The sequence below is a fragment of the Oncorhynchus mykiss genome, chromosome 21, assembly GCF_057628025.1.
Source record: "Oncorhynchus mykiss isolate SJ-2025 chromosome 21, ASM5762802v1, whole genome shotgun sequence".
NCBI classification, from domain to species: Eukaryota; Metazoa; Chordata; class Actinopteri; order Salmoniformes; family Salmonidae; genus Oncorhynchus; species Oncorhynchus mykiss.
The window spans coordinates 32,122,745-32,137,862 of record NC_143042.1 but is presented as its reverse complement, the minus strand read 5'-3'; the positions used below and the strand labels follow the sequence as shown (position 1 = coordinate 32,137,862).

The 15,118-nt window shown below is 42.5% G+C and overlaps 1 protein-coding gene across 1 annotated transcript in view; it reads left to right on the top strand.

The window, feature by feature from the left end:
* LOC110500339 (uncharacterized) overlaps positions 1 to 12,312 on the top strand; it is an 88,902-nt gene extending 76,590 nt beyond the window's left edge. Inside the window, exons 44-48 of the mRNA XM_036957765.2 lie at positions 9,214 to 9,426; positions 9,664 to 9,841; positions 9,981 to 10,095; positions 10,257 to 10,429; positions 10,655 to 12,312. Of these exons, the coding sequence (XP_036813660.2) occupies positions 9,214 to 9,426; positions 9,664 to 9,841; positions 9,981 to 10,095; positions 10,257 to 10,429; positions 10,655 to 10,736 (761 nt within the window). The 3' untranslated portion in view covers positions 10,737 to 12,312. The remainder of the gene's footprint in view (positions 1 to 9,213; positions 9,427 to 9,663; positions 9,842 to 9,980; positions 10,096 to 10,256; positions 10,430 to 10,654) is intronic.
* Positions 12,313 to 15,118: the final 2,806 nt, after the last annotated feature.

Sequence of the window (15,118 nt, the reverse complement as noted above, 5' to 3'; positions counted from 1 at the left end):
TAATAAGAATATGTACATAAAAATATATGAATGAGTGATGGCCGAATGGCATAGGCAAAATGCAGTAGATGGTATAGAGTACAGTATATGCATATGAGATGAGTAATGTAGGGTATGTAAACATTATATAAAGTGGCATTGTTTAAAGTGGCTAGTTATACATTAATTACATACATTTTTCCATTATTAAAGTGGCTAGAGTTGAGTCAGTATGTTGGCAGCAGCCACTCAATGTCAGTGATGGCTGTTTAACAGTCTGATGGCCTTGAGTTAGAAGCTGGTTTTCATTCTCTCGGTCCCAGCTTTGATGCACCTGTACTGACCTCGCCTTCTGGATGATAGCGGGGTGAACAGGCAGTGGCTCAGGTGGTTGTTGTCCTTGATGATCTTTTTGGCCTTCCTGTGACATCAGGGGGTGTAGGTGTCCTGGAGGGCAGGTAGTTTGCCCCCGGTGATGAGTTGTGCAGACCTCACTACCCTCTGGAGAGCCTTACGGTTATGGGCGGAGCAGTTGCCGTACCAGGCGGTGATACAGCCCGAAAGGATGCTCTCGATTGTGCATCTGTAAAAGTTTGTGAGTGTTTTTGGTGACAAGCCGAATTTCTTCAGCCTCCTGAGGTTTTAATTTTAAAAAATGCACCTTTATTTAACCAGGTAGGCAAGTTGAGAACAAGTTCTCATTTGCAACTGCGACCTGGCCAAGGTAAAGCAAAGCAGTGTGACACAGACAACAACACAGAGTTACACATGGAGTAAACAATAAACAAGTCAATGACACAGTAGAAAAAATAAAGTCTATATACAGTGTGTGCAAAAGGCATGAGGAGGTAGGCAATAAGTAGGCCATAGGAGCGAATAATTACAATTTACCAGATTAACACTGGAGTGATAAATTAGCAGATGATGATGTGCAAGTAGAGATACTGGTGTGCAAAAGAGCAGAAAAGTAAATAAAAAAACAGTATGGGGATGAGGTAGGTAGATTGGGTGGGCTATTTACAGATGGACTATGTACAGCTGCAGCGATCGCTTAGCTGCTCAGATAGCTGATGTTTAAAGTTGGTGAGGGAAATAAAAGTCTCGAACTTCAGCGATTTTTGTAATTCATTCCAGTCACTGGCAGCAGAGAACTGGAAGGAAAGGCGGCCAAATGAGGTGTTGGCTTTGGGGATGATCAGTGAGATATACGTGCTGGAACGTGTGCTACAGGTGCGTGTTGTTATCGTGACCAGTGAACTGAGATAAGGCGGAGTTTTACCTAGCATAGACGAGAGCATACAGATCGCAGTGGTGGTTGGTATAAGGTGATTTGGTAGCAAAACGGATGGCACTGTGATAGTCTGCATCCAGATTGCTGAGTAGAGTGTTTGAAGCTATTTTGTAGATGACATCGCCAAAGTCGAGGATCGGTAGGATAGTCAGTTTTACTAGGGTAAGTTTGGCGCCGTGAGTGAAGGAGGCTTTATTGCGAAATAGAAAGCCAATTCTAGATTTGATTTTGGATTGGAGATGTTTAATATGAGTCTGGAAGGAGAGTTTACAGTCTAGCCAGACACCTAGGTATTTATAGTTGTCCACATATTCTAGGTCGGAACCTTCAAGGGTGGTGATGCTAGTCGGGCGGGCGAATGCTGGCAGCAAACGGTTGAAAAGCATGCATTTGGTTTTACTAGCATTTAAGAGCAGTTGGAGGCCACGGAAGGAGTGTTGTATGGCATTGAAGCTCGTTTGGAGGTTAGTTAGCATAGTGTCCAAGGAAGGGCCAGAAGTATACAGAATGGTGTCATCTGCGTAGAGGTGGATCAGAGAATCGCCCGCAGCAAGAGCAACATCATTGATATACAGAGAAAAGAGTCGGCCCGAGAATTTAACCCTGTGGTACCCCCATAGAGACTGCCAGAGGTCCGGACAACATGCCCTCCGATTTGACACACTGAACTCTGTCTGCAAAGTAGTTGGTGAACCAGGCGAGGCAGTCATTAGAAAAACCAAGGCTGTTGAGTCTGCCGATAAGAAAGTGGTGATTGACAGAGTCGAAAGCCTTGGCCAGGTCGATGAAGACGGCTGCACAGTAGTGTCTTTTATCGATGGCGGTTATGATATTGTCTAGTACCTTGAGCGTGGCTGAGGTGCACCTGTGACCGACGCGGAAGCCTGATTGCACAGCGGAGAAGGTACGGTGGGATTCGAAATGGTCAGTGATCTCTTTATTGACTTGGCTTTCGAAGAATTTAGATAGGCAAGGCAGGATGGATATAGGTCTGTAACAGTTTGGGTCTAGGGTGTCACCCCCTTTGAAGAGGTGGATGACCGCGGCAGCTTTCCAATCTTTAGGGATCTCTGAGGATACGAAAGAGAGGTTGAACAGGCTCTTAATAAGGGTTGCAACAATGGCGGCGGATAGTTTTAGAAAGAGAGGGTCCAGATTGTCTAGACCAGCTGATTTATACGGGTCCAGGTTTTGCAGCTCTTTCAGAACATATGCTGTCTGGATTTGGATGAAGGAGAACCTGGGGAGGCTTGGCGAGTAGCTATGGGGGAGGCGGAGCTGTTGGCCGGGGTTGGAGTAGCCAGGTGGAAGACATGGCCAGCCGTTGAGAAATGCTTGTTGAAATTTTCGATTATCATGGATTTATCAGTGGTGACCGTGTTACCTAGCCTCAGTGCAGTGGGCAGCTGGGAGGAGGTGGTCTTGTTCTCCATGGACTTTACAGTGTCCCAAATCCTTTTGGAGTTAGAGCTACAGGATGCGAATTTCTGCTGCTGCTGCTGCGCCTTCTTCACAACGCTGTCTGTGTGGGTGGACCATTTCAGTTTGTCCGTGCATGGCCACGCAGTCGTGGGTGAACAGGGAACACAGGAGAGGGCTGAGAACACACCCTTGTGGGGCCCCAGTGTTGAGGATCAGCAGGGTGGAGATGTTGTTACCTACCCTCACCACCTGGGGGCGGCCCGTCAGGAAGTCCAGGATCCAGTTGCACAGTGCAGGGTCGAGACCCAGGGTCTCGAGCTTAATGACAAGTTTGGAGGGTACTATGGTGTTAAATGCTGAGCTGTAATCGATGAACAGCATTCTTACATAGGTATTCCTCTTATCCAGGTGGGTTAGGGCAGTGTGCAGTGTGATTACGATTGCGTCGTCTGTGAACCTACTGGTGCGGTAAGCAAATTGGAGTGGGTCTAGGGTGTCAGGTAGGTTGGAGGTGATATGGTCCTTGACTAGTCTCCCATAGCACTTCATGATGACAGAGGTGAGTGCTACTGATCGTTATACCATATCTTACTGATCATTATAGCTAGGGATGTGCATCTTTCCCTTTCAAGATGACTCTATACGTATCTAAATACATGGGCTCAACGATACGTTTCAGTTTGAAACGATTCGATTCCGTTTGATTAGAGACCGAATACATGCGACACTAAAGTGTGTGTGTGTATGTATAAATGATGTATGCCTATGGTGTATGTATTATGCAGGCTCATGAGCCGAGCCATTAAGGAGACTAGGCATCTACCACCCCACTACCACTATCAGACTAGGGGGGGGGCAATGTAGCCTATGTTTTTTGTCCTGCCACTTTGGTTCTGAAATCAACATCACCCACTAATTAACTTCACATTTTTGCAGGTGTTTGAACTAGTGATGTATCAAACTGAACAATCAATGCCAGCAGCATACTGTACTACCCTTCATCCCACTGCTGGCTTGCCTCTGAAGCTAAGCAGGGTTGGTCCTGGATGTGGTGTTGGCGTGCCAGTAAGGGGCACTATTCCCTCTGGTCTAAGGAGATCCCAATGCCCCAGGGGGGTGAAGGGGACATTGCCTTGCATAGGGTGCCGTCTTTCGGATGGAATGTTAAACGGGTTTCCTGACTCACTGTGGTCTTGGCCACCTAATCATCCCCCTCATTCCTAATTGCCATACAGTACCAGTCAGAAGTTTGGACACACCTACTCATTCAAGGGATTTTCTTTATTTTTACTATTTTCAAAATTGTAGAATAATAGTGAAGACTATGAAATAGCACATATGGAATCATGTCGTAACCAAACAAGTGTTAAACAAATCAAATTATATTACATTTTTTTGATTCTTCAAAGTAGCCACCTTTTGCCTTGATGACAGCTTTGCACACTCTTGGCATTCTCTCAACCAGCTTCACCTGGAATGCTTTTCCCAACAGTGTTGAAGGACTTCCCACATATGCTGAGCACTTGTTGGCTGGTGATTGTAGAGGACAGGTCATCTGATGCAGCCCTCCATCACTCTGCTTCTTGGTCAAATAGCCCTTACACAGTCTGTAGGTGTGTTGGGTCATTGTCCTGTTAAAAAACAATTGAGAGTCCCACTAAGTGTAAACCAGACAGGATGGTGTATCGCTGCACAGTGCTGTGTTAGCCATGCTGGTTGTATGCTTTGAATTCGAAATAAATCACTGACAGTGTCACCAGAAAAGCACCCCCACACCATCACTCCTCCTCCTCTATGCTTCACGGTGGGAACCACACATACTGAGATCATCCGTTCGCCTACTCTGCGTCTCACAAAGACACGGTGGTTGGAACCAAAAGTCTCACATTTGGACTCATCAGACCAAGTTACACATTTCCACAGGTCTAATGTCCATTGCTCGTGTTTCTTGGCCCAAGCAAGTCACTTCTTCTTATTTGTGTCATTTAGTAGTGGTTTATTTGCAGCAATTCGACCATGAAGGCCTGATTCACATGATCTCCTCTGAACAGTTGATATTGATATGTGTCTGTTACTTGAACTCTGTGAAGCATTTACTTGGGCTGCAATTTCTGAGGCTGGTAGCTCTAGTGAACTTATCCTCTGCAGCAGAGGTAACTCTGGGTCTTCCTTTCCTGTGGTGGATGTTCCCGACTCTGAGAGTCGGGAAGCAAGTTCAGGGAGTGTGTTTTAATAAACTTTAAATACATTTTAAATAAACATCATCTAAAACAAGAAACACTAACCGCACACAGACATGAAACAAAAACAATGATGCCTGGGGAATGAACCAAAGGGAGTGACATATGTAGGGAAGGTAATCAGGGAAAGAATGTCCAGGTGAGTCTGACGACGCACAGGTGCGCGTAACGATGGTGACAGGTGTGCGCCATAATGAGCAGCCTGGTGACCTAGAGGCTGGAGAGGGAGCACACGTGACAGTACCCCCTCCTTGACGTGCGGCTTCAGCCGGCCGAATGACGCCGACCAAAATGACGATCCCGGGGATCAGGAGCGGACCGGTCACCTCTGCTGAGGCACGGGAAACCTGTCAGTCCGGCTGAGACGCGGGAGCATGTCGACCTAGAGCGCCGGAGAAAGCATACGTGACGGGGTACCCACTCCCCGGGGTGTTCGGCTCCAGCAGCAGGACGCCAACCAAAGGGACGATCCCGGGGATCAGGAGCGGACCGGTCACTCCTGCTGATGCACGGGAACCTGACAGACCGGCTGAGGCAGGGGAGCCTGGCGATCCAGTTGGGGCATGAGAGCCTGACGAGCCGGCGGAGGCAGGAGAGCCTGGCGATCTGTCCGAGGCATGAGAGCCTGTAGGGGCTCCCGGACCCGACGTCATTCCCACTGAAACAAAAACAAAAAAACACTCCCTGATGCTTCCCTTAGGTGAGGCGTCATTGTTGCTGTTTCAGTTTCATGTCTGTGCGTTGTTCGTGTTTCTTGTTTTGTATTATGTTGCATTTATTTATTAAAACACTCACTCCCTGAACTTGCTTCCCAACTCTCAGAGCACATCGTTACAGTGGTCCTCATGAGAGCCAGTTTCTTCATAGTGCTTGATGGTTTTTGCGACTGCACTTGAAGAAACTTTCAGTTCTTGAAATTTTCACTGGCCTTCTTGTTTTAAAGTAATGATAGACTGTTGTTTCTCTTTGCTTATTTGAGCTGTTCTTGCCATAATATGGACTTGGTCTTTTACCAAATAAGGCTATGTTCTGTGTACCAACCCTACCTTGTCACAACAAAACTGATTGGCTCAAATGCATCAAGTTGGAAAGAAATGCCAGAAATGAACTTTTAACAAGGCACACCTGTTAGTTGAAATGCATTCCAGGTCACTACCTCATGAAGCTGGTTCAGAGAATGCCAAGAGTGTGCAAAGCTGTCATCAAGGCAAAGGGTGGCTATTTGAAGAATCTCAACTATAAAATATTTGATTAACACTTTTTTGGTAACTACATGATTCCATATGTGTTATTTCATAGTTTTTATGTCTTCACTATTATTCTACAATGTAGAAAATAGTAAAAATAAAGCAAAAACGTTGAATGAGTAGATGTGTCCAAACCTTTGACTGGTACTGTATATCACTCCTCACCTATCCAGCTGATGTGTGGTGAGTGTTCTGGCACAAAAATGGTTGCTGTGCATCACCCAGGTGGGTGCTACACATTTGTGGTGGATGAGGTGAGTTTACCTCTACTATGTAAAGTGTTTTGAGTACCTCAGTTGGTAGAAAAGCACTATATAAATCAAATCAATTATTATTAAAATAATATACATTGTAAGCCCTGTTCGGCAGGTACAGTGCCTTCAGAAAGTATTCACACCCTTGACTTTTTTTTATTGTGTTACAGCCTGAATTAAAAATGGATTACATTTAGATTTTGTGTCACTGGCCTACACATAATAACCCACAATGTCAAAGTGGAACTATGTTTTTAGATTTTTTTTTACAAATGAGTAAAAAATGAATATCTGAAATGTCTTGAGTCAGTAAGTATTTAGCCCCTTTGTTATGGCAAGCCTAAATAAGTTCAGGAGTAAAAATGTGCTTAACAAGTCACATAATAAATTGCATTCTACATTTTAATCCGTTTGGGGTCCGCGGGCCGATGCACTTGTATCTTAAACATTTGAATCAGGGACCGATATGGTGAATCGTTACATCCCTAATTATAGCACATCTAAAGCTTTCACACAGTTTGATTCTAATCTGATCATTTTTCTGAGTTTGAATCAGATATTTCAAGCCAGATACAAATCAGATTTCTGGCCATGTGACTTGTGTCTAAACAGTTAAATCTGATTTAAAGTGGTTTGTAGACTGTTTTTTGGCATATATTGTTGCATGCTAGCTACTCTGTTGACAGTTTGACAAGAACTTCGTATTACTAGCTTGTTAATTGTTTACAAACAAATTTGAGAATGTGCTAGCAAGCTAAACTGCTACCTAGCTAACTAGTTGACTGTTGTTGCTAGCCAAAAATGACTTGTTTTGAAAGGTGGATCATCTTATCCTTTGAGGCTTTAGTGTTCTTACACCCCGATTTCGAACATTCAAAGCAACTGGGAGAGTTCCATGGCAGGCGTAGTTGTGACCTTAGCTTGCTACATAACTTCTGATTGAGAGGGAGCACGAGCATCACCACCAATCAGCCAACACTACTGCACACACACCCGCCATTACCATCTGCAAATGACTAAAGTCTGAACATACACAAATCTGATTTGGACATGTGTAACTCGCTGTTTGGACAGTCAGTCTTCCAAAATGGATTAAAAAAAAAAAAGATTTGAGCATTAAGGCCTGTAGTGTGAACAAGTCTTTACTGATCATTGTAGCACATCTTACTGATTATACTGATCATTGTAGGACATCTTACTGATCATTGTAGCACATCTTACTGATTATACTGATCGTTGTAGGACATCTTACTGATTATACTGATCATTGTAGCACATCTTATTGATCATTGTAGGACATCTTACTGATTATACTGATCATTGTAGGACATCTTACTGATTATACTGATCATTGTAGCACATCTTACTGATCATTGTAGGACATCTTACTGATTATACTGATCATTGTAGGACATCTTACTGATTATACTGATCATTGTAGGACATCTTACTGATTATACTGATCATTGTAGCACATCTTACTGATCATTGTAGGACATCTTACTGATTATACTGATCATTGCAGGACATCTTACTGATTATACTGATCATTGTAGCACATCTTACTGATTATACTGATCATTGTAGCACATCTTACTGATCATTGTAGGACATCTTACTGATTATACTGATCAGTGTAGGACATCTTACTGATTATACTGATCATTGTAGCACATCTTACTGATCATTGTAGGACATCTTACTGATTATACTGATCATTGTAGCACATCTTACTGATCATTGTAGGACATCTTACTGATTATACTGATCATTGCAGGACATCTTACTGATTATACTGATCATTGTAGCACATCTTACTGATTATACTGATCATTGTAGGACATCTTACTGATCATTGTAGCACATCTTACTGATTATACTGATCGTTGTAGGACATCTTACTGATTATACTGATCATTGTAGCACATCTTATTGATCATTGTAGGACATCTTACTGATTATACTGATCATTGTAGGACATCTTACTGATTATACTGATCATTGTAGCACATCTTACTGATCATTGTAGGACATCTTACTGATTATACTGATCAGTGTAGGACATCTTACTGATCATTGTAGGACATCTTACTGATTATACTGATCATTGTAGGACATCTTACTGATTATACTGATCATTGTAGCACATCTTACTGATCATTGTAGGACATCTTACTGATTATACTGATCATTGCAGGACATCTTACTGATTATACTGATCATTGTAGCACATCTTACTGATTATACTGATCATTGTAGCACATCTTACTGATCATTGTAGGACATCTTACTGATTATACTGATCAGTGTAGGACATCTTACTGATTATACTGATCATTGTAGCACATCTTACTGATCATTGTAGGACATCTTACTGATTATACTGATCATTGTAGCACATCTTACTGATCATTGTAGGACATCTTACTGATTATACTGATCATTGCAGGACATCTTACTGATTATACTGATCATTGTAGCACATCTTACTGATTATACTGATCATTGTAGCACATCTTACTGATCATTGTAGGACATCTTACTGATTATACTGATCAGTGTAGGACATCTTACTGATTATACTGATCATTGTAGCACATCTTACTGATCATTGTAGGACATCTTACTGATTATACTGATCATTGTAGCACATCTTACTGATTATACTGATCATTATAGCACATCTAACATCTTTAGTCTGCCTGAGTTATGTGGTATTATACAATTCATTGAGTTGTTAATGTTCCCCATGCTTTGTCTTTTATCCCTTCTGTTCCCAGGTGAGCGTGGATATCCCGGTCCCCCTGGTTCAGATGGCCTGCAGGGCCCCCCAGGTCCATCTGGATCTGCCTCTGTGGCTCACGGCTTCCTGATCACCAGACACAGCCAGGGCGAGGACGTCCCCCTCTGCCCAGAGGGCACCGGCCTCATCTACGATGGCTACTCTCTGCTCTACGTACAGGGCAACGAGAGGGCACATGGACAGGACCTGGGTAAGGATGGAGACTGGAGTTATATATACAAGCTGGGACATAAAGACGCATGCACACACGAGTGGTCGCACACACACACACACATAGGAAATAGTTCAAAGCTGGAAAATCTTCCAAACAAATTATTAAACTCTCCTCTCCTCTCCCTATCTCTTCTCCCCATCCTCTCGCCCCTCCCTCCTCCCCTTCATCTCTCCCCATCCTGTCGTCCCTCTTTCCTCTACTCCCTCTCTCTAGGAACTGCTGGTAGTTGCCTGCGTCGGTTCAGCACCATGCCATTCATGTTCTGTAACATCAACAACGTGTGTAACTTTGCCTCCCGTAACGACTACTCCTATTGGCTGTCCACACCCACGCCTATGCCCATGACTATGGCCCCCATCACCGGAGAGGGCATCAAACCTTACATCAGCAGGTAGAGAGGGATGGAGGGAGGGGGAAGGGATGGAGGGACGGAGGGCATATAGAGGAGACGAGATACAATAGGGGACTGTGATTTGATCATGTCTGAGTGTGTGTATTTAACCACTCCTCTATGTGTGTGTGTGTTTTAGGTGTGCAGTGTGTGAGGCCCCTGCCATGGTGATAGCTGTACACAGTCAGACCATTCAGATCCCCACCTGCCCCAGCTACTGGGAACCACTGTGGATCGGATACTCCTTCATGATGGTACACACACGCACACGCACACACACACACACAGGAATCAAGTTTGACATTTTAAGTGTGTTTAAGCCACCATATGAACACACACATTTATCTTTCTCCACCAATCCCTCCCACTCTCCTCCTCCTCTCCCTCCCTTCCTCCCGCTCTCTTTTTATAACAGCACACTAGTGCTGGTGCTGAGGGTTCGGGTCAGGCTCTGGCCTCTCCTGGCTCCTGTCTAGAGGAATTCCGGAGCGCTCCCTTCATCGAGTGCCACGGTCGGGGAACCTGCAACTACTACGGCAACTCCTACAGCTTCTGGCTGGCTACCGTCGACCAATCAGAAATGTTCAGGTACGAGAGAATGTTGCAGAGATTATGATGGGTTTTTTTCCCCTCAGTAATTGATTTATTGAATAATTGATTGGTTGATTGATCCTGAGTAATGAGAAATTACACTGAAAGCATTAGATAATGTAGTTATTTGCTTGAGATGGGTAGTTTTCATATAAAATGTAAAGATCCGAGTGCCCATTCAGTGATGCCAAACCCTGACCTCTAACCCCTGACCCCTAACAGGAAGCCACAGTCGGAGACGCTGAAAGCAGGCAACCTGCGGACGCGCGTCAGCCGCTGTGTGGTCTGTATGAAGAGGACGTAACAGCGCAGCGGCAACCGTTGCTGGGGACAACCGACAACGAACATGGCGGCGGCGGAGGGGTGGTGATGATGATGTCTCCGTGACAAGGTGGAATTCCAATGGTGTATTGTCTTCCGGAAACAACAACTTAAATGGTGCTACTGTGCAACACAGCAACAAAAGAAAAAAACGTTGAAAAAATGAATCTATTTAGTCTTTTCTTCTTTTTTAATACCTCAAGTACGTCAAAAAGAAACAAAAGTGCATTTTATTTTTATCTTTTCAAAATTATTGTTTTGTTTCAACAACAAGAAAAAATATATATATTTAGATTTTCAGTACAGTACAGAGGGTGGTACAAACATTTCATTTTTAGACAGATTTTTTCTTTCATTTTTTCATTTTTTTCTTTTTGTGTTTTACAAATGAGTGGAGTTGTCTCCGTGTTACCAAATCGGCACTTTGACGTCGGAACATCAAAGAGAAGAGATGCACTGATGAGCTTTCTTAGCGAGACTGCGTTTTTCTAGGTTTTCATTTTTATTAAATCTTTCTGTTATTCTTTCTTTTTATCTCGTTTTTTCTCTTTGGTGGTACTAACACTGCTGTCTCTCCCAGCCTGTTAACTCTAGGCCTCGTGTCTCTTTTTGTAAGTAATTAAATGTGTATATTATGTAAAACACCTTTATAGTTGTAAGACATAAAACAGGTACTTAGTTATATTATCAATTTCTGGGTTGATTCTGTTTGTTCACTCGTCTTCACTCATTTAATTGATTCATGCACTCATTCACACACTCAATGCTTTCACTCGCTCCCATATACACACACTCATTCAGATATTGTACATCTATAAATTAAACAGTATTATATACATATATATATATATATATATATATATATATATATTTATATATATGTATTTAAAAATAAAAAAGTATATACACTTTGGCTGCAGGCGGGAGGGAGTTTATTTTCCATCATTCATTATTTTTATCTCCAAAAGGTAATTTTTTTTTCACATTTCACAAAACTATTGGCATGACAACGAAACTGAGTAAACAAAGTTTCCCTGCCAACCAATCAAAAACCCTATCCTATTATGATCATGTACTGTGTATGATAATGCCAATCACTCAAGCTTTTGTATTTGATTTCTACTAGTAATCTATCGTTCAATAGTTAAATGGGGGGTTAGAAAATGACCCGATTTCATGCCATAACAGGTTGATGATAAAATCTCCACTCCTGAAAATGTATATTATTGATATGAATTCACATCTTAACACTGGTCTAGGTTGTCCCACTATGAACTAGCGCGTGGTAGGTATGCATGTAATGTTACGTACTGCGAGAATAGAATCAAATAGAATTTGTTCTATTCTTTCTTTTTCTATTCTACGGTCAACGAGGAGAGCTGTGGGGGGAAGATTCTTCCTGTGATGTTGTTTTTCAAATCTTATTTTTAATTTGTAATGTCATCATGGGGTGACATTTATTCATTTTAAAAAATCTGTTTTTTATTTTATTTTTTATGTTATGTTATCCAGAAGTTGTTATAAACTTTTAAGACTGAAAAATAAACCCCATGTCCATCGTTTTGTGTGGAAACGTTTCTCCCCTGACTTGGAAGTGCACACTTAAGTGCTCTGTTCCAGTACTTTGACTAATGTGTTTCTGTGCATTGTCTTATCAACATGCCTGCAGCTCACATAATAAACTTGAATCCTACAGAGCCAAGCGTCAAGGAGACATTGACTATGACAGACAACGACTAGGGATATTATATAATAATAATGCTTTTAACTTGCATTACAGAAAATCATCTCAAAGCCAATGAAAAGAAAAACAAACAACAAATGTAAATTGAGATGGTATTGAGATTGAATGTCTCAATTTGGCTTCAGGTGAAAGGCAGGGAGTTGAGGCAGTTTGGATTGGAAAGGCAGTGTAGCTTCGGCGGAGGGGGAATCGATGGTCAGTTTCTCCATAGGACCTGCTTCTCCGTAGCTACTGGTTGTCCATTGCCGAACATGTAGCACCTACATGGGTGATGCCACAGCTGCTGAAAAGGACACGGGAAGTCACAACATCTTGGCAGCAGTTAAGAACAGTCCCTGAACGTCTTCTGTCGTCTCTGGACACAGCATGCAGTACTTTTTGTAAATCCTTCCTGACAGATTAAACAATAAAGCAGGGGCTGCATTATTGGAATCCAAAACAGCCAACTAGCTAAATATAGGCGTAAGCCAAAAAGAATGATGAAAGTCAGAGTCAAGACCATGAGATGTAAGTGATCAACCCCCAGATCAACCCCAAACATGATTTAAAAAATGTGACGAAAAAATATGAAAATAACAAAATTATGTACAATATTTACAGAGCTCTCTGCCTAGGCCAGGGGTTCCACATTGTTTTTATATCAATATCAAATATTTTCTGGGTAACACTTAAGTACTTTACTGTAATAGTTTTCCGTTAAAATTGAAAAAAAAATGTTTTTTTTTAGCAAAAACATTTCTCAAGCTAGAATTTTGTTTGGGCTGTCTGGGTGTGTGGTCTGAGAGGGGAGGGGTGAGGGAAAAACATAAAACTCTCTCTTATAGGCAGAGAGGTTTGGAGCTCTATTTGTTATTGGTCTATTAGTCTTGTGTTGCCATACCTCCATAACCACCTCATTATCACACCTCCCTTGGAGGTCTAGAGAATTATGTTTTGCAAAAATGTTTTGAATGAGAACGGCGAAGCTGAGCCCCAATATGGCGACTGGAGTATGGGCGTGTGGAAAGGAGTGGGTGTGTCGAAAGGAGTGGCCATTTCGAAAGCAAGCAGGTAATTGTTCAGATATTACTGCTCCGCCTAACCTTCTGAAAGCTCAGACTCAACAGACGATACCCTGTCCGAGGTAGATAGTAAGAAGAATCTGGTCCAGTAGGAGAGACATTTTGGGAAAAAGTGGAGCCTTGTCTTTTGGCGGATCCATTTGTGGTTTCAGGGTGGGTGACAAAGTTCAGGGTGGGTGACAAAGTTCAGGGTGGGTGTAGTTCACAGGAGGTCGGTGGTACCTTAATTGGGGAGGAAGGGCTCGTGGTAATGACTGGAGCAGAATCAGTGGAATGGTATCAAATACATCAAAAACACACAGTTTCCATGTGTATGATATCATTCCATTCGCTCCGTTCCAGATGTTATTATGAGCCGTCCTCCCCTCAACAGCCTCCACTGGTGCAGTTGAATCAGTGAAGGTAAACTGTAGTGGACATGTGATGTTTGTTTGTGTTTCTTCTGACCAGTGGGAGCTGGTGCTCCGTGTCATGCAACTTGGGTCAAGATCTTCTCCTTGCTTTGCTCTTAGGAGCAGGGCACCATTGAAAGGAGTGATTTATAGGGTTGCGTTAACTGTGGAGATGGAGATATCTGCTCTACCCAAAATTACAATCAACTAATTGCAGCATTACCGCAAAAATGGAAGAGGCAAGTGGAAAGGGGAAAAATTAAGGAACTTGTCTGTCAGCCCTGCATTAAAGACCAGAATTGGCTAAAGACAATTGCGATGAATAAAAAATTATACCAGTTTCATTCAAGGACCAAAAAATTGAAAGCAGTGCCATATAGATTGCAAAATAGTTGGGAAGAGATTTTCGATGTACCGATTCCATGGCACATGGTTTATGAACTGATACGCAAAACGATGGCGGATTCAAAACATAGAAGTTTTCTAATTAAATTATTATACATAATTCTTGCAACCAATAAAATGTTATATATATATGGGGGATACAACCTTCCCAGCTCTGCAGATTTTGCTGCGAAGAGACAGAGTCATTAGACCGTTTATTTTGGTACTGTCCATATGTTATTTTTGTTCACAGGTTCAGGAATGGCTGAAGAATTACAACATTTACCTTGAGCTAACTCTGCAGGTAGCACAACTGGGTGATTTGAAAAGTCATAGTCAATCGATCAATAATACTTTTAGCAAAAATGTTCATCTTTAAAATTACAATCTTCAGAATTGTGTGAAACATCACAGCACAGTTGAACAATATGGGACAAATAGAAATCCAATATGGAAGGTGTTAAGAGATTGATGGGAGGGGTTGAATGGAGCTGAAGGGTGGGACTAATAACAACAAGATAACTAATGTAACATATACTGTGGGGGGGGCAATGCAAATAGTCTGGGTAGCCAGTTGACTAGATGTTCAGAAGTCTTATGGCTTGGGGTTAGAAGATGTTTAGAGGCCTCTTGGTCCTAGACTTGGCGCTTCGGTACCTCTTGCCGTGCGTGCTACAGCAAAGAGAACAGTCTATGACTAGGGTGACTGGAGTCTGACAATTTTCAGGGCCTTCCTCTGACAGCGCCTGGTATAGAGGTCCTGGATGGCAGGAAGCTTGGCACC